The following is a 27738-nucleotide window of genomic DNA, read 5'->3' as shown; positions in this document are numbered from 1 at the left end:
CAACATCTGGCATTCAACTCAAGCGTTTCCAGCCAGATTACTACAGCATACATTACAGGGCGGCGGGTGGGGGCGGAGAATGAATAACTAATCAAGGCAATGGCATCAGTGGGGATTGTTAGTGCCCTTGACTTGGCCTGTGGGTCACAAACATGACTCCTACTGGATGTCAGGACGCCAGCCCCCAGCATGAGTCCAGGTGAACAGGAAGCTGCCACCCCAAAGATATGTGGGCTGATAATATGATCATGCTAGCTGATAGAACCTCACTCATGCTGGGTGGAAGGAAGGCGGCTGCCTGCTACTGTGCAGGACAGATTAGGAGGAATAAATCACCTGTACCGAGCCCTCCCGTAGCTCCCAGGAGAATGCAGCAATCCTGCTCAAGCATGACATGCCACAAACATGAGGGTAAACACACATGGAGGAACACACTCCGGAGAGGCAGGAGTCGCTTTTACTGCCTCTGGGAATTTACTCAACAACAACCGATGGCATTTCACTTTCCTTTTTACCAAGCTATTAAGTGGCATGTTTCATCTCTACCTAGTTATTTTCTTACATTTGGGTGTGATTGAGGTTCAATGTGCAAGTCAGTTTTTTTTTTTTTTTTTGTTACTGACAGATTTACATCTTCCATGCACAGACATTTTAGTCGGATACCAAACTAGGGCTTCCTCTGACTCCCAAATGCGTTACCTTAAATGTGTCTTCTTATCAGTGTTTAATGTCTTGAAGCAAAGTTGTGAAAAAGCACAAAAAAAGGATTAAAAAACCCTTCATTATTTCCTCCTTCCTTCCTACTTTATACAACTTTTTCCACTGTTCACCAGATGGGGTATTGTTGTGAGATAGTGCATTTACATTTGCAATACCTTCTGCAGTGCATAAGATGGTATTCATTTTAAACTTCTGTCAAACCTCTCTACTAGCCTCAGGATATGTTCATTGTATAATGCACTGTTGTGAACCGCAATGTCACTTCTGCTTAGAAATAAGGATGTCTCCATCATGTTTTGTTTTTTGCCGCTAATCCAAATCCATTAAAATGGAGTATCTGTTGATCTCATACTGATGAGTATCTATCTAAATTACTTGTATATTTGTGTATATTGCTTCCTACTTACTGCAGCTGCACAAAGTGCACTTATAATAAGCCTATATTAAAACTAAATATGTTTGATGGCTGAATAGCTCTGCATTATGAAAACGTAGTCTGCAAAATATTTTCACATAATATTTTGAGAAGTGTCCAATTGTATTGGACAAGATTTGAAAAACTTCTCTTCATCAAAAGCATTAACAAATACTGAAGTAAATTTGCAGTTTTCAGTGGAGCACTTTTGAGCGTTCCTGATGCAAACAACAGAAATACATTGGGCTTTAAACAGCCAGGATCGGCCTCAGACCCGATTCTGTGGATTGATTCAGGACAACCATAAGAGATGTCCAGCGCTGATTGGTATCAGGGCAGGTACGGGCATTTTTCATTGGACAGTATCAGCTAAAATAAAGCTGATTAAAATCTGATCCTTTGAATTTTACTGTGTTTTGTCCATCTCAGCCTGAATGTGAAAACTCATTTGGACACACCAGCAAATAACTCTGAGTTCAGATTCAGATTCCCTAAACTCTGATGCTATCAGCCCTTTTTCACAGCATCAACACCACCTGTGTTTACCGTACTATTTCATGTCAAAATGGCTGCTGTGAAAAAGGTATATTATCCTTGGTAAAGAGAAATGTACAAAACATTCAAGTAGCAGCATCTCGTTTTTAGCAGACAGTGGCCGGCGCTTTTACCAGCAACCGCAAATCATATCATCTGTTACTAATTAATGTTAATTCAATAATGATGGCAGGGCAAATTGAACCTCTCTACAGCCGGCATAGTAAGTACTCTGCCAAAGATTATTTGTGAGGGAAGAAGCATCACTCTGTAACACCACGGTACAATTAAGAGCAGACTGTTTATGTAGTTCCAACAGCTCCAACTCTCGAGCGTCACATCATTTTTCGGGATTCACATTTTCCCTGTTAATGTATCATTCATATAATTTCAGGACCTTCAGTATCATTAGCTTGTGAAAAATAAGGTTCGTCAGATTAAAAGCAGTCTACAGCTGTTATTTCAATGTGGTATCAGCAGATGATACTGATGATATTAAAAAGGACTCGGATTGGGATTGGACCACAAACTTGATCAGGACACCCCTAACCACCATCCTTAAAAAATTAACTTCTTGTTCACTTTGGCCTTTGGGGCATAAAGTTGATAACTGACTATTACATGTCAACCACAGGGAGATATGTCGTGTTTAAATGGCTATAAAGGTTTACTATACAACAATAGGATGTGCAAATTCCTCAGCAGTAGTAGTGTCCATTAGATTACTACTAGCACTACAGACTGAACCAGAATCAAGGGGAAAAACAAAAATTATTTGTTTGAACATTTCCCATCAAGTCCAATTTAATGATATTTGTCCAAACTTGAAAGCAAGTGCAGGGTTGAGCCTAAGCTTTCATATGACCAATTTCAACAGTGCCCTTGCCTGCCAGTCCATTACACACCTCTAGCAACAGCCTCTACTCCCATCCATCTCAGTCTGCCTACAAGGGCAGGAGAGAGGTCTCTTAGCAAGCCCACATGGACGGTAGAAACACCTACAGCACAGGTCCAAAGGTTAAACAATCGGAAACATGTGCAGTACATAAATATCTCTGCTGATAGCAATCTCAGCATGGGAAAGCAGGGTTTGCATAAGGGGCTCAGAACAGAGGATGTAACCTCAGATAGAGCAGGAGGGAAACGGCAGGCATTCAGCCGGTCTGGTGGGGCTAATGGAAGCCGGGGCAGCAGCAGTAGCAGCTTTGTGCAGGGGGGAGTTAGTTATCAGCCTGATGGCCTTATCAGCACTGAGGGCCTCTATCACACATCTCACCTCTGGGCTCTAACAAGGGGTCAGTGCACAACGTCAGACTGCCAGAGACTGGCTATCTCTCAGGGAACGACACCGGATGAAGGAAAAATGGTGGATGAACGTGTCTGCTCAACAAGCAGAGCTAATGCAGCACCTTTGAACTAGTTATTACTGTAATTCCAAATATCCACCTGATTTTAGACTTTAAAGATTTTTGTTTGCTTTTCAACATAATCTGGATAGCCCCAACATAAACTATGGATAAAATAGTCCTGATTTAACAGTGCTCTTGAAAGTTTGACTCTGCTTCGAAGTCAAAAGGTGATCAAGCAAATGCAACTTGGGCTCCTAAATTCACCTGAATAACTTACTTGAGAAAATACGAGTTGTTAACACAATTGAGAACTCAATTAGTTTTAAAGTAAAGTTTTACTTTTGCTTCAGTAAGTTTTATTGATTGTCTGGATGTTTGTTTGTTCAGGGTCCACCTGATTGAATTTTTTCAGGAACCAGGACTTCCACAGTTAGGAGATTACTGTTTCTTAGTCACGCATATGTGAGCAACTGAATTGCAATCTTGACTCATGCTCTTTGGGGGCACATTTTCTGGGTCAATACATCAATTCATCTTAAGTGATAGAGATAATGTGTTTGGGTGCAACAGAAAGTTAGGGAATTGTTTAGCACTTAAGTTCTCTAAATGCCCTCAACTTATAACCTGCTGCTGAGGGCCTTTATCATCATTATTTCATATCAAAGATTTATGTATACGAGTTTGACTGGTGCACTTCTTTCTTGTTTTAGGTGGGAAGAAAAAGGTGGTGCTGCATTTTCTTTCATACACCAACCAGAAAGTAACAATATAAGAAACCGCAACACTGAGTTGTTTGCTTATGTTGTGAGTCATTGAGTGAGTGGGTCAAATCTGATCCATCACAGTCCAGATGAACTTTTGAGTTTTAACCACTATCATTACAGAGAAATATATCAGATTTAAAAAACTAGTTTTTGAATGCTGTTTATTTCTTCTATTATTTTGCAATTTTGCTGCCATGTTTGTGAAATCTAGTTATTCTCTACTTTTCTTTGTTTGTTTGTATGAATATATGCATGCATATTTGATATGCATATATATATATATTGATATCTTTACACACACAACAAAACATCTGCAAACTTTGCTTCAAATAATGACCTGTGTATGTTGATGATGATTTTGATTATAATCATAATCATTCATAAATGCATTTATTCCACATCCTGGGAAAAACAGTCTGTTGAAAAAACTTTTTGATGAGGTTGAATCAGACTTCATCACAGTCCATCAGTTTTTTGCAGTTTATTATCCAGTAAATTCAACAGACATTTGGTTGCAGGCGCTGCAAACACAAGGTCGAGAAAGCAAACTGCTTTTTTTCTGCTGTGAACTGTTGAGAACAGTGACCATGCCCTCCTGTGTATAATAAACATATGAGCATTTGGCCTGCTCTATTTACCCCCTAATGAGAAACAAAGATCTGCTCTGGAGGGACATGCATGCTCCAGACAATGAAAACCCAGGGAGGGGAAAAAAAGCTCTCAGAATAATTCAAACCATTTGTGTGCACAAGGGACATGAGAGCTTTGTCTGAATAAATTGGCCATACAAAAACTGAGATGATGTCCAGCGTGCTGTCGGTTTATGTGGCATAAGATGGCCATTTGCCAGATGAAAAGCTGCATGGAGGGCAAGGGCAATTCAACAAGGAGGCTAAATCATTTCACATTTATGCACACAGCTAACATGTGATAGTTGCAGGGAGAGTGGAATAACCACATGGCTCTTCTAGAAGGACATACTTGGCATGATGCGATCAAAAACCCACAATAAATTAGAAAAACAATACTTTCATTCAGTTCAAGTAGGAGCAACAGGCAGATTGAGCTAAACAACATTTGTAAAATAAGCCCATAGGTTTTATTACCCATGGCATGGGGCAAATTAATTTGGTATTATGGATGGGTAGACTAGGCTTGTTGATTATGTCTTTGTAATTTTTTTAATACAGAATTTTATAACCATGAGGAGAATAGGGGAGTCCTCCAAATGACACTGGAAAACATGACTGTATAGCCTGGACTGTGGGAATACAATCATGAGTAGACAAAGACCAGTCCTCCCGCCAACTCTGTGTGGATAAGAGGATTGGAGATGGGAGGAAAGCAACCAGCCAAACTCCAAGCAGCAGTGATTTGGGAGGAGGGGGGCTGGTGGACAGGCATGAGGGTTGTAAGGCTATCTGCGATGCCCGCCGGTGTTCAAACTTCTGTGAGTCCCTCCAGCAACAAGCTGATATCCTGCACTCTCTCCTGCTGTGACAGAAATACACTGGCCTCAGCGCCAGCAGAACGTGGGCACTATTGATCTGCTCCCAGCGCAATATCTCCTCTTACATCCATAATTATTCTCCTTCAGAGGACTCCACCGTGTGCCCTGGCTGCCCGACTTGCAGGCTGGCTGGCTTTCTATCCGCCTCCTTGTTAAAGATGCTCTATGGTCTCACATTTCACATTGCACTGCCAAAGACCCCCCTCTCTTAACCCCAGCATTTTCGAATATTTCATGGTTCAATCCCAGGGTTGGGGAAGGCGGCTTCAGCACGGCACAATTACAGTGGTTAGTCGGACTCCTCTGGTGGAGCCATGCTGGCTCCCAAAGTACTATGACTCGCAAACAGACAGGCCAGGAAAAACAGAGGAATGTTGGAAAGATCATTCTTCTCCAGTACTGAATCCCCTCACTGCCAGTATGCACACAGGAAAAGGCGGATAGTTTAATTGGAGCAGTTGGAGTATGTTGTAGCGACACTTCATCTGATCTTTTTGGCTTATGCCCCTTTAACATAAAACTGTATAACTTTTTAAAAGAAGAAATAACACAATCTTTCTCTTTCTAATGATTTCAGATGAAAAGTTGAATTCACAAGCTGTAAAAGGCACCATTGCTCAATTTAATACACTTTCACTGCTTCAACCTCACTTCGGGATGACCAATAAGTTATAGCTGCTAATGTTAGCTAATGTTACGGCAAACTTTTGGCAGATAGTGCTGCACAACTGATTGAATTGCTGACTTTACTACTTGTGCTCCTGTTGGACTACATCAATAACATTACCAAGAATTAAAACAGTAAGTTAACATCTGTTTGTTAGATGTAGCTGGATGACTGGATACCATGTTCCAAGGTGGGGACTTGTTAACATTTTTTATTTGACCAAATGGCTAAAAATGGCAAAATAGTCAAGTGCTTGTGATGCTCGGATAAACTACAAATTTTACTGTCATTTTGTCATCACTTTTGGTTTAGTTGATGTCATTTGACTTGCATCTCTGCTCTGATTGAGGCCACTATGCCAAAATTGCCTCTTAGCCAAGCACTTCTTCAACAGTCTGACTGAGAGCGAGAGGAAGTATGATGTAATTCACTGGTTGTCAACCAGCGGGTCACAGCCCAAAAGTGGACCACAGGTCTTTTCTGAGTAATATATGGGTCAACTTTGTCATAAACAAAAACAAAAACACTACTTTGACATGTAATGAATTTAAAAGTATAATAACAAGCTGAAATAATTGTAACCACTATAGCAATGCTTAAAAGGGTGTTTTTAAGAGTTGGTTTTACTCGCTTACTGCAATGCCCCCATTGGTACTTGTTATTTTAGTAGTTTATTTTATATTTTGTGAAATAACATTGAAGGCTAAGACAGTGAGTATAAGCTCTTCACTGCAAGGAGGTCCTGGGTTTTAATCCACTGACAGGCGGAAGGGAAATAAACTGAATCTGTGTAAAGTGGGTCTATGAGGTATATGATGTTGAATAGAAAATTTGGACTTCCACGTCAGCAAAATTTACATAGTCTCGCTTTAAAGCCGAGCAGTTCAACTAACGAGGGATTAGAGACAAGTCTGAAAAAATAAACAATTTAAGTAAGAGAAATGTTACTTAAGCAAAAAAATAAATCAAACAAAAATAAAAACAAGGCAGCTTTTGGATTTAGCAAATCATCACAGCTAATGTGCGCTATGACTCATCATACAACTCACTGACTGTACGTCACACTGAAGGTCAATGTACTCTGGCGCTGAACGGAAGGCATGTGACTCATCACAGAAATAGCACATTCAATTAAAATTCAGCTGTGAAAGACACAAAGGAGAGCAGCAGCTAATACTTCATGTCTTTTTCCTCCAATGACACATTGTGATTGTTCCGCTTCGCTAGCTTTAGAGATGGTTCTGTGTTCATCCTCCCAGTTGGCCTGTGGGGCCTTGTGAATAAACACATGGAGGTTAATGTCTCATGTTCTTCCCCGTTCTCTGCAGACAGCTCTGACAGGAGGAGAGAGAGAAGAGCCTAAAAGGAAAGCTGTTTCGGTAATACGCTAATCTGGCTCTCACATCTCTTTGTTTTAGGCAGTGAGACGGGATATTTTCCCCAAGCTACCGTTGAGAAGTACATCTCGAGTCCGCTGTGGGTGAGCTGTCAAGGGGAAATTCTTCCTCCTATTCTTTTTTTTTTTTTTTCCCTTTTTTTGTGCGAGAACACCCCTCATACCCTAAGGGGCCTTTAGTGAACCTGCCATCATCCACACATACTGACAGCAGAGAGCACGCACTTCCACGATCCCGCATACGTCACTGAGGCGATAAACAGCCACGGGCCTCGCCACAGAGATAAGGCTTCCAAGCAGTCTATCAAACAAACAAAGCCAAATGACAAATCTGGAGGGATGTTAAGAAATGACGCCATATTGCCCATGTATCTCCTCCGCCTGCTTTTTTTTCCATCCACACAAACACGCAGACACACACACACACACACACACACACACACACACACACACACACACACATATATATATACTTGTACACCCACTTCAGCCTGTCCTGGAAAAATCATTAGAGCCCCCACCACCCCACACACACTGCATGCAGATGGAGAAAAATAGGGCTGAGAGCCAAAACGCCTGAGGGGCTTTTCATGACAGTAACCTTCTGTAGAGCTGCTTGTATCCCTCCACCTAGATCAGGGAGAGGTGCTGAGGGATGGATGGGAAAATAACCGAGATAACCATACAAAATATTAGGCGAGGAACATTCACACAAAGTACAGAGGAGGAAGAAATCCGTGTCATTTTGCTCTCATGGCCCGGAGAGATGGCAGGCTAAATGCTCTTTTAAAACAGCTTGAACATTGAAATGATGATGGCTCCTTTTGCCTCAGCAAAGCACATTAATACATAGCCGAATGCCATTTCCACTTTTGTTAAATGGCTCACCTATTGAGTATTCAATTACAATGGCTGTCTCTCGTTTGGAAGACGGGGCGGGGACCCATAAAAATAAGCTCCCTCTGAGTGTGAAGCTGCAGAACCCATTGGACAGCAATGGAAGGCATGAAGAGCTCCTGTATGGGGGTGGTATATAATGTTAATGGCAGAGGAGCGGGGAGGTTGTTGGGTATTGACTGTGGGGCAAAAAAATAAGCTTCTCATCTGCAGTACCGTTTTATTAAAGGAAGCACATTTTTAAACCATTTGCACAGATAAAAAAACAAAAAAAAAAGAGCCCAAGCACATGAAATGATCTAAATAGAGAAAGCCATGAATCCTGGCTTCAAAAAAAAAAAAAAACATCAGTCAGGGTGATTAATTCAGTCTTGATTAATCGTTCCATTTGTCTATGATATGTCTAAAATTCCACAATACAAATCCGCCAGTAATGGTCCAATCCTTTCCCCCCATTGTGTGGTTTATCTCTTATGCTCAAATAGCAAAAGCAAATTGTGGCTAATTTTATCGGCGAATCCACTGGCATGTGGTTTTTCCAGCGGTAATGATTCCCTCATTCGGGCCTAATTAACTGCAGCCATTAAATGGAGGGAAATGTAATGCCCTGGGTTCCATGTCAGGTAGTCAGAGGAGGACAGCACAGGAGGACTCAATTAGGCCTGTGCTGTTCCCAGGTTATCACACGACATGTTTGCCAATTAAGTGAAGTAGCGTTTGATGTCTATGTGCCTCCGTCGGCACCATCTCAGAGGCCCTGGAAACGCACAAACGGCGTCGCTAGCCTCTCCACACACCCCCCCCCCCACCAGTGAAGGAACAGACACTACACTATGCCCCAAAAAGGCAGTAATTACAGGATGGATGGGAGACTGTTATATAAGTACAAGGCTGCCGATAGGCCAGGGAGGGCCTGCTGATGCCAGGTTTCAAACAAGTACCAGCAGGATCGAATTACAGCAGAATTACCAAGGGTAGACTCAGTCAGAAACACAGACACATTTCAACATCAGAAGCAGGCAAAAACAAGAGCAGAAACAGAGACTATTGACATTTTTTGGAGTCTGTGGTGTTGCACAACTGTTTTGGAGTTTCAAACGATCAGAAGGGCATTGTGATCCGACTGAAATAAGATCCCACTCATGACAAATAATGCAAACCTCAATCTTGCCCAAAATTATTATTAGTCTCTTTCAAAACATGAGATCTTACAGCTGCTTTAGAAAATATTTCCCCAAGTGTGCGTAGCTCTGTATCGTGACTCAGTAAGTGTGGGAGAGGAAGGCAGAGACAGGCAGACACATTAGCCTTCCCTTATGGCACATTCTGCAAGGCTATAGGAGTCAGTCTGCATGATCCTGACTGTCACTGACTTGTTATGAAAGCATCGCGGGCTGAGGCTGATCCATCACTTTGGGGGGTGGAAGTTGGGGTGAGAGGACGGCCAGGGGGGCTGGATGGGCGAGCGTGGGCGAGGCAGTCCTGTTGCCTGTCACTCACCATGCACCACTGCATGACCGCCAACCTTGTCTGGCTTGTGCACAATGGGAGGTCTAGGGCTTGACTGTATGAGCAGTCATTCCCCGCTCCCTCCTCCTAGCAGCCAACACAGTGGAAGGCCAAAAGGAGTCAAAACACTCTGGACAGGCATTAGTCCTATATAGACCCTGGAAGACCTCACTGCTTGAGGCAGCTGAGCAGTGAATATCTGCTCTGTTTCCCACTGAATCTGTTATTTTCGTGGTCTTAGCCGGGTTCAATTCCGGAGAGCAAGCCCTGACAGAGACTCCAAAAGATAATCTCCTTCAACAAACATGCATTGCAATTATCCAGAGTCATTAAACTGTAATGACTGGAGGTGTGAGCAAACTTCTTAAGCAAACAGTTACAGTACCACCCACCCGAAAATACATAACGCTTGCAAAATGTACACCGTGGTTTAGGAGACACAATCGTTCCTCACAGCAATTAGGGAGCGCGAGAGAGAGAGAGAGAGAGAGAGAGAGAGAGAGAGAGGAGAGGTGCATATGTAAAAGGGAGGTCTTATGTTGGGAGAGGAAAGAAAAGAGGAAAAAGCTGAAGTCAGCAACAGCGATAAATCCTCAAATGCTGAGCAGTTTCTTCCAGTTCTGTCCTGGTCTGTGGACCCCATCTCTAACCCAAAGACAGGGCTCTGTTTAGTAGCTTTAGCAGCGGGGAGGCGAGTTCAGTTCAGTGATCATCCACTCCCCTCCTCCCACCCCAAAGTTGCAGTTTGTCCAGGCGGTGCCTCTGAGTCAAGCTCAGCTGGCCTGTTAGAGGATACTTCCCAGCAGCACCACAGTCTGTGACCACAGCTTGACCTCCAACCAGCGACCCGCTTCCACAGCGGCGAGAAAAATCAATGGATCAACTGGCATGAAATGGTGACGCGATTGAGATGAATGATTACTGGGCTAATTCTTATTCATCTCTTTATGGGGCAGTGATAAGTGAGAAGTTAAATGGATACTGAGGAGAAATGAGAGCAATGAGTGGAATGAAACAGTGGACATGACATTTTGATTGATGCTTTAAACAAGGTGAGGGGATATAGTGTCAAACTATAAGGCACTCAGAGAGCACACACCTCCAACAAGATTGCATAATCTTTTGCACTTCTTGTATTAATGCTAATGGGCTTTGCATCTCACACACACAATGATTGACTGATCTGCAGCCTAGATTATTATTATTTTTTTAAATCTAAATCTGTAGTAGTAATCTTGTAGTACGATGGTGCTAACATGCTGATGTCTAGCAGGTATACAATAATGTTTACCATGTTCACTACCTACGTTTAGTGTGTAAGCATGACAACATCTACAAATGACACAAAACAAAGTACAGCTGATGCTGACGGTAATGTCTTTTGTTCTGTAGGTATTTGGTCACATATTAAGAGACACGTCAAGGGGGGACATGAATGTTTGTACCAAATTTCACGACAATCCATCCATTAGTTGTCGGGATATTTCAGTCAAAAACAAAAATGTCATGCTCATGGAGGTGCTGGAGGAAAAAGTCTTTGGGTTCATCCTCAGAGGACCATGAATGTCTGTAAAACATCTGATGGCAAGCCATCCAATAGCTGTTGATATATTTCAGTCTGGACCCAAGTGGTGCACACAGCATGCTGCTAGCGTGGCTAAACATGTCATTATATTCTAATTTGTTATGTTCAAATTCATTAATGTTGTACAGTATTTTATGACATAAAATGGGCATGGCTTATCTTGTCAAGGACGAAGGGATTTGGAAGAAAATGTATTTTGCTTCTCTGCCTTACTTTTCAGGAGTTACGAGACAAAACATAAAGCACTTGACGTGCAACCAAACAGCCTTTTGAGATATCCTACCAAATAACTAAAAAACAAAACAGACAAACACGACTGAACTTATTTTGTGGAGATAAATACAAACAAAAACACAAGAAGACATGTACTGTACATCTCAATTAAAACAATGTGTTGGCAAACAGAATATCTGTCCTGAAGAGGCCTGAACACATGTCTCGTTTCACTTACCGTCTCGTTGCCAAACAAGATGTCGACGTAAGGCATGACCTTCATCAAGGGCTCTTTAAAGAACTGGCTGATGAAAGGTGCTGAGAGGTTCATGCAGAAGATTTTGTTGTTATCTGAAGCGTGCTTCGCCACCTTCAGGATTGACTCCGGGGACACAGTCAGGAAAAAACCCTGAAAAACAAGAATATTATTTACTTACATCATGTGTTAAGCAGTTTGACTGACCTCAATTGAACCAAACAAGTTTATCTGTACAGTACCACTGTATAGGTAGACTGTCTGTGTTTTGAGAGCACAACATGCACCATAATGGACTGAATTACAGGCTCCTATGGACTGAAACACATTTTAAACTGGTAATTTGTGGGTTCTGGATTCTGACGAGGCAATTTTAGGGTGACAAGGCTTATTGAAATAAGAAGCCAAAAGGAAAAGGAAAAAAAAAGCGGTAGTGCTGAAACATTTATCTGAAATGGTTTCTTTAGAACATACACAGAGCAACAAAGAAGAGGAAAAAGGGCAGGAAAAAATCCATCCAGGACAAAGCCTGTGGCTGGGCTCCAAGGCTTGTACTGGAGGAAGCAACATGCACGTATCCGATGATAGGGCGAACAAAAGTCTCGTCTGGACTCTCCTTACTTGGAAACAAGAGAGGCAGGTCCACTCATTGTGTGAATGAATACAAATCAGGTAAGAAAACACCTTTGTGTTTCAGGTGGAAACCTGAAGCGAGACTCTCCTGCAAGCCACACAAAAACACTCCTCCTTTGATACTGATCTTCTTAACCTTGTTTTTCAGCAACAAGCTGCTCTGTAAAACCACTGTGTCACAATAGGGGCAAAAGGGGGAGAGAGGAAAGGAAAGTTTCAGCACAGTGATACATTTAATCTGGCTGAAAAGCTTCCATTGTGGGCTACAGTGCAGTTCTCATTTAAGCGCTATGACATTTGCAGGAATGAAGGAGCGACCTCCATGAAAAAGAAAAGGGTATAATACCGATGAATAGAGGGTGACCGTGTAGTCAATCAAATGTACAAGGCATTACAATACAGGCGTGCTAAGCAGGTGAATTCTTTATTACACATTCATGGGTGTCATTCATTCTCTGGGCAGACATTCTCGCTCCTCTGCGGTGCTGTATGTCCTGTGGTTTTTTGGGAAATGTCTTCAAGTTAAGGCACAGGTCAACGCCTGTGGTTGCTGTGTCACGGTACCATCTGTTGACGACTAAAAAGGTGTTTTAAATGGATCTTGGATCACAAAAGGAACTCACTCTGGGCTAATGGCCCATCACTGACCCTGACATTTTTCTTTTGCGGCGTGCCAACGTGTCAGAGGAAGGGGAGATTGTTTTCTGACACAAATGGTCTTTTTTTGGTAGTTGAAAATAAACTGTCATGGTTACCGTAATGTTAACACTGATCAAAGGCCGGCGGCTCGATCAAATATCCTGAGGGGCCGTGAACTTTAAAAGCCATGCCACAGCTTCTCTAATCACACACTGGCTCTGTGTAATGTGCTTCAACCCTCATACCACTGCCAGGCCTATCACATTAAATTGCTCAGCACTGTAAAACACAAACAGATTTCTGAATGAATTATATCCACATAATACAAAAACAATCCTCTTATACTCTAACACCTTATTCTTATTTAAGCACTCAAGTTAGTTTAGATTTGATGTGATGCTTTTATGGATCTGAAAAACACACTGCCTCCGATCCAAGGGACGCCATGTTACAGTGACATTGGTTTCACTATGTGAAAATAAACAACATGGCCAAAAACATACACCATAAAATTACACCATAATCTTTAAGTCTCATCAGGTTTCTCCCAGGAAGTTGTTGAGCCAATCAGAACTTGATACATCTTATGATTAATTTAGTTAGAAAATGGCACCCTAAACAGTTGTCACAACCATAAAATCTATGGAATTAGTTGTGAGAAAAAGTGCTCCTGCGGTTTTTCCCTACAGCTTTGTGTTTTATTTCAATAAAGTTTCTTCATCTATGACGCTAGGCCCACCTCTGCTGCACAACACAGCAGGACCACTTGAAAACGAACCCAAAGATGAATATCCAAATCAAAAATGCTATCTTTTTGATGACTCAAAGAATGTCAGGTCTATATTGGGGTTTCACTGTGCACACTTACATGTTGCTTCACAACATCCGCCAGAAATCTTTTGTCAGCTTTGAGACACAAAAATGAAAAATCCAATCTACAAATAAAAACCTTTTTGTGCGTCTGTGTGTGAAGCCAAAGTAATGCTGCAGGAATCTCGTTCATAAAAATCATACAGGCCATTTTTTCCACCAGCCTCCAAATGTTGTGACTCCAGTGGCTTGTGGGAGAAAAAAAAAAAAAAGCCTCAGTCTGAGCCATGTGAAATTCCAGTTCCCATCAGTAGTCTCTGCCGACTACGAAACAGGAGAAGTTAAGTCTTTAGTGCTGCGGTGCAGATCATGTATCAAGAATACCAGATCCAGTTTCCCAGGTGTCAGAGAGCCCTGTGAAGTGGGGTGACTATCGCATTTCCAGGTCAAGATGATCAAAGCCCTGGGTACACTTCGTACAATTTCCACCCAGCCAAAACATTCAATAAAGCATTCAGAAATGCATTTTCCTGGCAGACAATAATGCGGAGCGATGTTTGGCCATGTCAAGTGGTAATTTGAGGGAAGAGTTGGAAAGGCAGGGCATCCATTTTCAATGTTTACCCTAAAAAGGGGAATGACTTCCACTTTACTCACACAAAGAAAATGTCTAAATGCTACTCTGAGATGAAATTAGTGGTAGCCTAACCATAGAGGTCCTAACTACACAGCAGCAGCACGCTATCACACTTTCCCTGCATTGTATCAGTGTTTTCCCCAGGGCTGCTCACATCTGAAACACTGGGTGTGATGGATGGCATGGTGTCACCAGGCTTAAAATAAAAGTGGACATCTGAAGGGTAAAAATGATCTATTTTGGGAAGGGCATTTTCATTTGCACCAGCAGCAGAGGTGGTCATGGAAAAGGAAAAGCTTTTTTTCAGGTCTATTTTAATTCTGCAGGGATAAAGGGGAGTGTTCAAAGCACTGTGTCATGAAGGTTTTGTTTGACACTTCCTATTACTCAGGAATGATGGAGGGAATTTAAACCATCACCACTTCAGTGAAAAGAGTAATTATGGCCACTGCAGTACTAAATTTCATCAAATCCCCAGATCTTAGTCAAGTTTATTTATACAGCCAGAAATCACAAGTTTCTCTCAGAGGGTTTTACAAAATAAGGACCCTCTGTCCTTAAATGGATGAAATGACTACGTATAATATGAAAGGGGTCACTTGCAGCGAGAGAATTATCACCCAACTCTTCGGTTCTCCTCAGCTCAGCCCTCAGCTTTTTAGAGCCTTTCATGTCATTGTTTCAGTTTTAGAGCCCAAAATTGTACTGTTTTGGCTCAGTCCGACTGCTCTCCTCAGAGTTCCTTCCAGACGGAGGAGGCAGCTGTTTTCAGTGAGAAAGCTCTGATAATCCCACTGTGCAATACCTGCCCAGCACCGAACAGCAGACAGACACAGTAAGCAACTATGTTCACCAGCTGAACATAGTGGAGCATTTAGCAACTAAAGAGCCAGATATTTTCCTCAGGGTTGATGAGGTCTCGAGGAGACCAAATCAAAACTAAAAAGGAAAGTGAATGTCGGACTTCCATTTGCCAGGTGGCCAGAAACATGACTTTAGACAAATACTAATGTTGCTCTGAGTCTACTGGATGTATAAATAGGCAACGTTTTGCTACTTTGCTCCAACCATCTTGATATTTCTTAAATTTTTATCCCTGTTAAAAAGTTTTTTCCGGTTTGTCCCTATCTGAATTGAGGGTGTAAGGCTGCATTCAGGCCATATTTACACGTTGTGGTGATTAGCCGCAGACTGGTGCGGTGGTGTGTGGGTGTGTTTATGTGTGCTTTAGACCGCAAGCGCTGTGAAACAATCAGAAAATAACTTTTTATTTCTCTGATTCACTGGCTTTCTTGCTACTGTCGCTCCCTTTCCCCATTCACGGTCTGTGTCGCTTGACCACCACTGTCTCTCTCAGACACAGACATCAAAGCTGCGTAAAAGAAAATAAACCAAGCGAGGACACAACTGGGAGAGTATCATAGTTTGGTCCATGAACTCTGCCTGAACGGCACCCAGTGACATAGATATTTCTATCTGTCTATATGTCTAGGCTGACAGTGGAAAGGAATAAAATAACATGACATATGTTAACCTTCGCTTTATAATGCGATAATATGTTAGTGTTGTGTTTACAGCTTCTTCTGTTGACCCCAAGTGGTCAAAAAAAAGAAAGGTTAATGCAGATTCAAAGCTGTATTCAAAGCAATATTAGTACTGCTTTAATAACCACAACCTACTCATAATTTCCATGAACCCACTGCATTGCTGATGACTCGGATTGTCCGTGTGTGAACTTTCCACTATACTGCATAAGCACCACCATTTCTCTCTCTGAGTGACACGGAGAAACTCTTTAATGCGCTCTTTTCTGGTCTACCCCAAAAAAAAAGTTACAAATCGGCTGCAGTTGCCTGTCAGCTTTTGCATTGATTTTAAAATTCTTTTACTTGTTTTTAAAAACACTTCATGGTCTCGCACCGGTCACACATGCTCACAGTGTATGAACCAGCACGGGCCCTCAGATCCTCTGGCACGAGCCCTCTAGTAGTTCCAAAGTGCAGAACAAAAACCTTTTTGGCGAGGCAGTCTTTAGTTTTTACACTCCGAGCTGCTGGGACAGCCTGCCGGAGGATCTGAGAGCAGCTGGGAGTGTTGACATTTTTAAACGTAAACTCAAAGCCGACCCCTGTAGCCTGGCTTTTTAGACATTATTTACTTGCTTTTTTTTAAAAAAAATTACAATTTTTATCATATTTTCTTATAATAATTTCATTATTTATTTGCACTATTTCCTTATCATGTATATATATATATTAATATAGCTTTTATTAAATATTATTGCTACACCTGTAAAATTGATTGTATTGTTGTATTGTAATGTCATTTCTATTATTGTATTCTATTTTTAAATAAACCTGATTTAATTTTAACTCCATTCTGTCTTATTATCTTCTGGTCTATCATCTGTGAAGCACTTTGAACTGCACTAAACTGTATGAAAATTGCTATACAAATAAAGTTTGATTGATTGATTACAAACAGCTGTACTTGGGTGCCTGATAAGTAGGCCCACACACCCGCAGAACTCTGATAACACCTCTGCAGATTTTCCGCGTTGAGAAGCTTCTTGTAAAACTCTGAATGTCAACACATCTCCACCCACCCATCTCCATGTGGTTAACAGTTGTGTTGTTTTCAGTTACTATTAAGATCGAAGTCAATTGTGAAAATATGTCAAAATTTACATTTACTGGAAATATACAGACTTAATTAAAAGAGAACAGTGGTCACCTATGTCCATGTTTCTTGTGGTGAGTATCAATGCAGTCAAAATTACCATCTTACCTAAACTCTTGTATCTTTTCCAGGCTTTACCACTTTTTATCCCCAGATTCTTCTTCAACCAACTTGATTCAGTTAGTTCCTCCTTTATATGGCCGAGTAAGTGCCCTTGTCTTAACAAGGCCTACCTTCAAAAACTCAAGGCAACTGGCGGTTTGGGTTTTCCAAACTTTAGTTTCTATTATTGGGCTGCTAACCTGCGCTGCCTTGCATTTTGGTTTACAGCCACACCAGCAGTCCTGACTGGGTAGTGATGCATCTGCACTCTGATGATAATCTCTCTATTCTTGGATCTTCACTTCCCCTCAATGAAATCAGGAACCCCGTGGTAAAACATAAGACTATGGACTCAATTTAACTTGTACAGCTAACCCATTTTGTTTAATCATCTTTTAAAATCATCGGTTCAGGATGCTGTTTTTTACGAGTATGGCACAGGAAAGGTATTCAAAGTCTTTCATAAAAAAAACCACTCAGCCTTCCCAAGTAGAATTTTTTCAGGTACTTACAGCAAGACGCTATGAACTTTCTCAATTGTCCGAATCTCCCCTCTCAGACACATCCATCCCTGATACAATCCTCTTATCTGAGCCCTTTATGGTGTCTGATCCGAGGCTGGTCACCATTGACACATTCATAACAACATGGGGGGAGGAGCCACTGTACTTTTCCTAAATTTTGATTTAAAAAAAATAATGTATTTACTGCTGAAGAACTGAGGAGGCGCCATTTACCAAAACAGATTACTTAATTTTGACTGAATGAATTTGGTTGCACAATTTTCACTTGGATAATGGTGTTTGGTGGAGTTAGTTAGTCATTTTATTTATTTGATGGTTTACGTGTTGAAGCAGTAATTGTTGGGAGATGATTAATGGTGTATGAATTAAAATCTTAAATTCAAACAAAATAAATATTTAAAATTTTCGTTCAGGATCACCGCCTGTAAAACAATCCACCGTTTCCCTTCAGGTCTGCTGATTAACCTTCAGAGTTGTGGATGTTCCTGGATCATATTTCATCTTCTCACCTCTACCTACAGCAATACAAAGCCCCTTGCAATTCTTGAATGCAGTGCTGTTTTCAGTCTGAATACAGCCTAATGTTGCAGTCACAAAAGCACCTAACTCTGTGAAAATCTTCTTGTGAAAGCCAGTACGACTGAATTCAAGGATGTATTCCCTGTTTTGATGCAATCTCTGGCCAGCTCGAGCAGACTCACGGCTTGTAGTTAACCTTTGTTCAACTCTTGGCCTCTGTTGGCCAATAGAAACACTTATGCAGTGTAGTTGAAAATAAAAGTCATTATTCTAGTTGTGTACTTCATCCTGTTCAGTACAATGCCACACTGCTAGTCTACAAACCACATTATTGCTCTGATACACTGTTCACAGTTTGTGATTTCGCTACTAAATACTTATTTCAAGGTTTTTTAATTTTTTCAAATGAGTTTCAATGGAGGGAGGGCTAATGTGACTGTTGGTTTCGAGTTGGACCCTCCAATTCAGGTAAGGAAAAGCTTCTATTACACAAAAACGTCTTTCAGAACAGGAATCGGAGAAAGCTCAGGAAGAGCAACAGAGGATGGATCCCTCTTCTAGGACGGACAAGTATGAAATAGGTGCTGCTTGTAGAGGGTATAGAAAGGTAACAATAGAGTTACAAAGTAGAGAAATGGAAATACGGCATACAATCAGAAACTACAAAGTAGCAGAGCAGCAGAAGGACTTTGTGTATTCACTAAATCCATGTATACAACTTTGTTTCAAGTAATTTTATAGAGGCGGTTGCTCTAGTGATAAATTCTTCGTTGTTAGAAAAGCCCTGTGAGCTAACCGGCAGTGTTTCAAAGCTTTTCAAAAGCCGCCCAGGCCATGCTATCCCTGTCATTACCATAGACAGCCCCCCATCATGCTCTCTGGTGCACAGGGTTCATTACACAGAATTAGATGTCACACAGATCAGAGCGCGCGTGAGGCCACACACTGCTCTCCTCCTCAGTTATCTCTGTAAAGCACCATTGCGAGGTGGATCGATAGTTGAGGTTTGGAGCTTCATTAGCTCAGTATGACTCCATCGCCATCAAGACACCTCTGGCACGCTACGCTAGTGTTGCGAGATATATTTTACTCCCCGATCCTGAAGGTCCTGCTGTTTTACACACAAACACACAGGGACAAACAAGACCTTCGCACATGATGACGGGTGGGGGGAATTTGTGTCAGTATCTGGCTCGATAAACAGGAGAAAGAAAGAGGACAAACAAACAGAGGTAAGTGATTAATGGTGTCACAAAGTGCCTTGAGTGGAAGGGAAAAAAATTATAAGGATGAAAAGGGCTCATTTAAGGCTTTTCATTTCAAAGGAACTGAGTGGGGAAAAAAAGCTACAAAAACAACTGGGATTTTCACAATGCTAATGATGTTTTGTTTGCATCGGAGCGGCCAGTTGGTTTCATTTAGAAACAAGTTCAATTAAACCAACAGAGGAGATAAATGTATAACAACCTCGCAACATGATTCAGCATTCCCTGCACTTTTAGGATGTTTGATCTGACTGCAAGGCAATTCAACTGTGCTGATAGCATCTGCCTCTTCTTCTTCTCTCTTCCATTAAGAATCATGTTCTGGTGAAGCTTATCAGACATCTAGGAATTCATCCACTTCTTCTGAGGGAGCTGGAGGGAGGCCAACTGTACTGGAAACAGAAGGGGGGGGTGCTTTTAAAGGCCGCTTGGAGATGAGGAAAGGGGGCTATCATGTCAGCCAAGATCTCTAGGGCAACATAAATGTGCCACAAATGCTGGATTTAACAACTGGGCAGAGACATCACTTACTAACTGCGGTGGTTTTTATTTCTAAAACATTTTCTCTGGTTTAAATATTAACCGATTTTCAAGCCAGCGGATATTTTTCCCAAATGTCGTGAAGGTCTCTTGTGGTGTACATGAAATATAGAGATGCAGCTAGAAGGTTGTGGCAGTAACCAAACATACCTGGCCAAGGTCGTCTTAATGAGCGTGGATAAAACAAGACATTAGAGCCAACCACAGAACACTTTAGGGGAGCGTGTGTCACGCTACCAGCCTGCAATTTGTACAACCATCAGAGACCGTAATTACATTAACCTCAGACGCCTCCGCTCTGTAAAGTAATGGATGGAAAAAAATTAAAAAAAGGTTTTTAACCTGAACTTGAGGTTAAGAGTTTGTTGGCATCACAACATTGGAAGAATTGGTTTGATTTGAGTGGTATCTCACTAAAAGTAATTTGAGATCAGCTTCAGGGTCTTTTCAAATGGTTGCCTTTTGCTCTCCTGTTAAGCTCTACAGTTTCAAAAATGTGTTGGCTGGGGGAAGAGGCCAGCCTGAGCGGGAGAGCGGGATGCCAAGGAATGTACTTAAGATCTAAAACAGACAAGATTTAAAGCCAAGAGCATTTAAATGCCAATACTAATCCACAAAATAATTCACCGCATAGCACAAACTGACTCTCCCTTACAGATACCATATGTTACCTCCGTGAGGAGATGAAACAAAAAAACGATGCCAGAGGAGATGCTTTCTTCTCCTAAGACTGTGTTATCTTGGTAATGAAAAAGAAAACCACGCTTCTCTCTTCCCTCTTCATGTTCTAAAGCTAGTCTATATTTTCTACTCTCTCTGGTTCCTACTGTTTTTCTTGCCTCCATCATTGGGAGATTAGCCCAGAACAAACTGTTTGGTTTGCAGGGAGTTAAAATTTGCTAATGCATACACTCTCAAGTGTCCTTGTCTGCCACACTGCACTTAATTAGCATTTTAGTGCGAGCAGTTCTTTCTCCTTCAGTACCACTGAAGGGGAAACATCACTCCGACTCACACAAACACACACATATACACTTATGGAGTCAAGTTGAGCTCCTGTAGTTTCTTACACGATTTGAGAACAGGAAGGGGAACGGAAAGGGGAGTTTGTGGGGGTCGATGGAAAAATGGGCTAAAAGTCTGCAATGTGAAAACAGATGTCGGGGCTTCAGAGTTGTCTCTTCTGAACTGGCTTGAAAGGACGTATTAATATATGGGTCAGATGTATAAAGCAGAGGTTCAGTGTCGGAGTGTCGACACTGCAGAGGGGTTTCTAGTTTCAGTGACTGGGAGGTTGTGCACAGACAGAAACCAAATCTCTGCAGACATTCCTGCTGCTGGGAAGTGAACATTTCCAAATGTGCCACTCTGTGGATGTAAATGAATTAGTGCACTTAACTTGAACACTAAAATGAGGAACCGAGGAGACAATCTTTCACTGTTCACAGTCGCTCCGGTGAAAGCTAGCGCACCAGGTTGGAAAATTACAGGTAATTGCTGAAGCCATTGAATCCAGTTTGGTTTTGGTTGAAAGACTAAAATAACAAAGCTCTGATTGCTGAAAAGACAAGGGCAGGGAGCTTGGAGGCCCTGTTGCTAAGAGTTAATTTGATACATATTTCTCCCCCTTGAAATGTCTGAGGTACTGGCAAGAGACGGCGAAAAAAAAAAGAGTGAGAGGGAGGGTGAGACCCCCGCTCTCCCTGCAAATACTATCCATCTGCCATATTACATTTAACCAGCATGAGAAGCTAAGGGAGCGCCCTTGCACAATATTGTGTGAAGGCTGTCAAACTCAATGCAGGAGCTCGGTGCCCACTGCTCAGAGCCGAGGACATGGGGCCGCTTAAATTCAGTCTAATAATAACTTCTGACTGTGTGCGCTCAGCACCAGCAAAATAGGAGAACACGTGGCAGCAAAAGAACTTTTAATTATTCATGCCTGTTTGGGAAAAAAAAATTCCTCTAATTGAAATTGTAATATGATGGCCCCCGGATGAAAACACCAACAGCTATCAACAGATTCTTCCCTAATCGCCAAATTAGAATTTGAAATGAGCACATAGGGTAAAAAGTTGCAGCAGCTTTTTAGACTGCAAACAAAAATCGAATCGCTCTTTTGAATGATTCTCGTTTCATTTATGACTTTCCCAATTTAAGTTTAAAAAGGGGTCCTGCGCCAAGGTTTGAGCTTCAAAACTGCCAGATCTTACACTTTCCATTATGTAACATAACAGTGACTTTTCATTAAACCCTATGTGTCTGATTAATGCCCGACTTTTCAAACAAAGGTTAATTTTAATTTCTTCAATCCCAAGCTGAGAAAATAACCCCTGATGACATCATCAAGGGCTATTTTCTCAGCCTTTAAAAAGCTTCTCCAGGGCCAGGACATTATACTGTAAACTGACTGAGGGGTTTTCCTCAATACTAGTAAACTGACCTTTATACGTCGAATTGGTCGACAGCCCCTTTAATTCTGATCTTGTTATATATTTTGTGTTTTTTGATTTATATTGGCAAGAACACTCTTGAAAAATTGTTTTTTTTATCTCGACAAGGCTTTCTTGGTTATATAATACATAAATAAATAAATAAAACAACTGACCAATCATGTCCAACAATTAAGAAAATGTGAGTTTTTCCATGTTTGAAGGACAAAATAATATAAATGTCATGCATTTTACAGACTTTCTATGATCTACAATCAAACAGAACTATCCAAAATCACTGTAATTCATATTATTTTAATTATCAACTAGTTAGTAAATTGTTTTGCCTATTTTAGATTTTCAGTTTATAATCATTCAAAACAGAAAAGCCGAACATATTTTTTACGCTGGAGAATAATTTTACTTTGACAAATGACTTAGATGATTAAACACTTCCTGTCAGCTAATCAATGACTTGTTATAGAGTTAAATCAACACATTTCCCCTGTAACTTCATCCCTACTAACTTTAAAGTTATAAAATCACACTGAGCTCTAAGGTTAGGTGGAGAGTATCTTTGGACCTCAGTGACACAACACGGTGCTAACACTCAATACTGGTATTGCTACAGCACTAAAATCAAGCTCAGAAAAATCAATTGCCTGGAGGCAAGAAGTGTGAACTTTCATACCCTAAGCCCAATTTCCTTTAAAGTGGAGGTCCTAAATCAAATCAAGCCAAGCCAATGCACCGTGGAATTATGCACAAAATGACACAGCTATATAAAATGACAACTGGTAAGAAATACTGTCAAGGCTAGGAAACTTTAGAGCTTGTTTATTCACTCCACCTGTTTTTATCTTCCTGGTGCTGTGATGATGTCAACTCTGATTGCCTTTGTTTTTATTCAGGCCAACAGGGGGAATTATATTGAGTGCACACAGATGATGTAAACACAGAAAGAGGAAGAGCAGAAACGGTGCGCTCAGCAGAAGGTTTACCAGTCTTGTCAATGCAAGAATAAGTTCTATAAAAAGGACTCACTTGTTGCTGTGGCATTTTGATTGCAAAGAGATGGGGTCAGTGCTGGCTAAAATAGAGACACTGAAGGAACTGAACTGAACGTTTTTAAATTGAATGCATGATAATACCATTACAAGTTGGCCGCTGTTCCTGTACTTATATTCTGTTGGTGAGTTATTGTGAAAGTTATTGCTCTGCACTGGGCTAAACAGACATTTTCCTCCCTCAAAGCACTCAAATATTGGTAGTGTAGTGTACTAAGAGCTTTTCCCACTTCAGGATAGCCAGAGATGGCTATAATCACAGCCAGAAAATGAGTCTTTCTTAAGACTCAAACAAAAAACCTAAAAAAAATCACTAAATTCAGATGCTGCTGGTAGGCGTCAGGGTTGTCTGCCAAAACCACAAGTAACAGGGTGAAGCAATGTGTTAGATGTTAAATCAAAATTGTTCAGAGGCATTAGCATGCCGTTTGCCTTTGATAATTCTGACTTCAAGACTTATTAGCCGCAACATGGTTAATATTGCCTCTCTGAAGCACAAGATGACTAACACATCAGGGTCTCGTTCATGAAGATATGTCATGCTTATCTACAGGGTTAAACCAGTCTTATTTTAATCTTGGACCAGTCCAGTGGCTCTCAAACTGTGGGGGCACAGAGCCACTGCAGGTGGCGCATACATGGCTTATTTCACAAAAATTCAACTTGGATCTTTTTTTTTTATTATTTTGGTTCCCCTGTTCACACTGCAAGTGAACTGTGGAGTGTAGAGACTTTTTTGGCTTCTGTGTTTTAGAACCACTGGACTAGTCTAATACAGGATTTCGAGCAGTTTAACCAGAAGTGACTCAGTGCTAAAAGATATTATGTTTCCATAGTAGCAAAAAAAAAAAAATGCTTATGTGTGTTTTGCTACCAATGCTGTAATTTTCATATACTTAATATTACCTTTCTTTGCATTTTGTACCATGTTTGTACACCTTTCTTGATCATCTTTGTCACTCTCATCAACTTTAGCATTAATATTATTTACTGCCTCCACAATTTCTTCTGTCTGAGTAGCTTCAAGTGGGTGCTTGGTTGAAGTTTAAAAATTCTTAAGTCAAGTTTCCATTCAATTTAGCTTTTAACGGAATGAGTCAAATGTTTCGCTGGTTTCCGTCACATTTTGCTTTTATCGATGTATATATCAACTTTTCCACCTCAGAGAAGCTTAAAAACATTAATGTGATATTTCAGCTTTTTTCCATTACGTTTTTATTAAAAAAAATTTTATGAACAAACTAAAAAAGGTCATAGAAACCAGGGGATGGAAACACAACTTCCAACAATCTAAAACCTGTTCTTCCTTCACTCATTTACAATACATAATAAACACGTAATACTTTACTCTATACTGGGCAATACATGGAGATCTGCACTGGTGTAGTGCTGTATAACAGTAACTGATTCTTAATGTAAAGTGTGTTCATGTTACACTGTTTTGTAAAATTATTATGGAATTTTGTTGCCTCTATGTACTGCATACATTCACACTTGAATCACTCAAATAAAATAAAAAGTAAATATTGCTCTAGGTAGAAGAGAGGTAGTGAAGTCTTAATTTACCCAGAATTCATAGTAAATACGTTCTATTTACAATTAAACAATGATTCTTCTTCATGAAACCAAACGCAAGTGAACATCTAATTCAACTCACTGAGTCCAGGTAAGTATTTCAGCACTAAACCAAGAGCTTAAAGTGGTCATAACTCTTTGTTTAATGTTATCACAATATTACCAATAAAACAAAATGTGCTCCTCTCTGTGTGGATTATAAACCTCTCTAGCCAAGACCACAGAGAAGACCAGTCACTTTCCCGCCTGATTTATTATAACGAGAGCCTCTCAGACGGACAGAGAGTCATCCCGAGCTTCTACAGTCACATCCATTTCTCTAAAATTTCAAAGTGCTTGAGACTTCTAAGTGGAGCAGCCTAAATGAAATGAAACACACCGGATGTGAAGGGCTACAGAGGAAATGTGTGAATCATCCCTAAATAATAAAGTATAATGATTAGACTGGAGAATTCTCCTCTTCAAAGACAAAGAAACATTAACAAAAAATTGCTATCAAACATGTCAGTCTGGTTGAAGAGTATCCATTACTTAATATACACCCACACTTCTGAGAGCTTAGCCACAACATGAAAAATTACCACTTAAGGGAAAAATAAACTTATAAAGCTGGTCTGTGGAGCAGGAGGTGGAAGGTTGCCTTCTAATTGCTGGAGGGGAGAGAAACCATGTTAGAGTAAACAAAGTCTGATCGATGGTGGGGATTATATCAGAAAGAGCCTTTGGCCTTTGGCCAAGACGAGCAAACACACTGGTCTCTGTCTGTGCTACAGATGGAAAAAATAGCCAAGGCAAAAAGCTGGTGAGTTAAAAGCATTATATTTCACAGAGGGGGGAGCAGATAGAGCGTAGTACAATGCCAGATATGACATGTAGCCAACTATATCACGTCTTGGCTATTTGTATCAGACAGAAATGCCAGTAGATAAGAGAGCAGTGTTGTGAGAGTTTGATGGAAGGCTGTTCCGGCTGGGGGCTTAGCTTTAGGTCAGGCTATACTCCCACGGCGCTGCAGTGCCTGTGTGTGAAACCTCTCCATCACCACACGCACAAGTTCAACGCGCTGTTAGCTGGTCACGGCCGGGAAGAAATGTATTCTGTATACTCCCGGCTTCAATGTGGCAATTGCAATTCACATAAGCCACTTAAGGAAATCTGCAGGGGGAGAGAAAAAAGGTATAAAAACTGAGAGGGGCTTACGAGTTATTGGAGCCTTTTAAACACGGAGGCTCCTCATCAGGCAAGGTTTTCTTCTTCTTTTTTCACCAAGTCTTGTAAATGAGTTCACTCCATTGCCTTTAAAACCCCTGTAAAGGTATTAAATCTGAAAATAACATAATTCATTACCTCTGTCTGAAACATGTTTAACTTGAAGATGTAATACAAGCAGAAGTGCTTTGCTCTCGGTAGCAAGGATTTAAAAAAAAAAAAAAAAAAAAAGCAAGTATGTGTAAAATGTAAGCTATTCTGTCGGGGATGTCATTCAGCACAAAAGGAATACTAATGACTTTTGAATCCATTTAGTGACTCACTTCAATTTGTGATTTATATTAATGGCCCGTGTATTGCTTTCTTCACATCCAACAGGGCTGTGTTCTGCTAAATTTCACCATAATATTCATGTCGATAAGCAGGTGACGACTTGGAGAAAGGACTGATTATATTTGCTAATCCCCAAAGAAATTAGGCGAGATTGATGAAAGCGTGCATATACTCCACACAAAGCCTTGGGAGTCTCTAAAAGCTGTTACCATGGTGGTATCCCATTAGAATAACAAACATTTCCCCTGGATGTTTAACATCGCTTCCCAGTGAGCACAGCCCTCCCTAAGCCTCCCCTCTCTCCCTCTCTCTCTCTCAAGCACCTGCCTTCACATTTTCCACTTCTAAAATTCCACCAGCCGCTTGGAAAAAAAAAAAAAAAAAAAAAAGAAGGGTGAAATATGAAATGCAGTTGCGAGAAAACTTGAGTGCCAAAAAAGGACTTTTCTTCAAACCCGTAATAACTTTCCATGGGAATAGGGAGAAACTTAAAAAGAATAACACTTCCCCTTGATTTTCTACTCCTACCACTTTTTAAGCAGGCAGTGAATTTCCTGGAGTGATAAGGGCTTAGCCAATGTAATCCTCAGAGGACCCTTCTCTGGCATGCCAGGAATCAAGAAACCTTTCCCTCTCGAAAGAAAAAAAAAAAAAAAAAAAAAAAAAAAACAGAGAGAGGGAGGCAACAGTAGGTTTGGGAACAAGGAGGAGAGGCAGCCAGCATGCCATCTCCCACACATGCTGGCGAATGCAAATTAGCATGTGTGGAAAGAGCAGCCGGACTCGCCTCAGCTGGAGATCAACAGAGGAATATTGATATGACAATGCAAGGGGCTTCCCTGACTCAGACAGCAGGGGCCACCGAGGATGCTCTAATTGGCCTCACGCAAGGAAAGGGGGGGGCACCCATAAATGTTTCACACAGATTGATTCATTATCAGTTTGCTCGACAGGCTGGG

The 27738-nt window shown here is 41.0% G+C and overlaps 1 protein-coding gene across 2 annotated transcripts in view; it reads right to left on the bottom strand.

Annotated features, from left to right (window-relative positions):
* The window catches only part of adkb (adenosine kinase b), a 104626-nt gene that overhangs the window by 17682 nt on the left and 59206 nt on the right, over nt 1-27738 (bottom strand). For both annotated transcript variants that reach the window (XM_051417209.1, XM_051417210.1), the window contains exon 7: nt 11798-11968. In XM_051417209.1, the coding sequence (XP_051273169.1) occupies nt 11798-11968 (171 nt within the window). The remainder of the gene's footprint in view (nt 1-11797; nt 11969-27738) is intronic.

This window comes from Dicentrarchus labrax, unplaced genomic scaffold (assembly GCF_905237075.1).
Source record: "Dicentrarchus labrax unplaced genomic scaffold, dlabrax2021, whole genome shotgun sequence".
NCBI lineage: Eukaryota > Metazoa > Chordata > Actinopteri > Moronidae > Dicentrarchus > Dicentrarchus labrax.
Note: the sequence above shows the minus strand (reverse complement) of the source record. Positions and strands in the feature narration are given on the sequence as shown.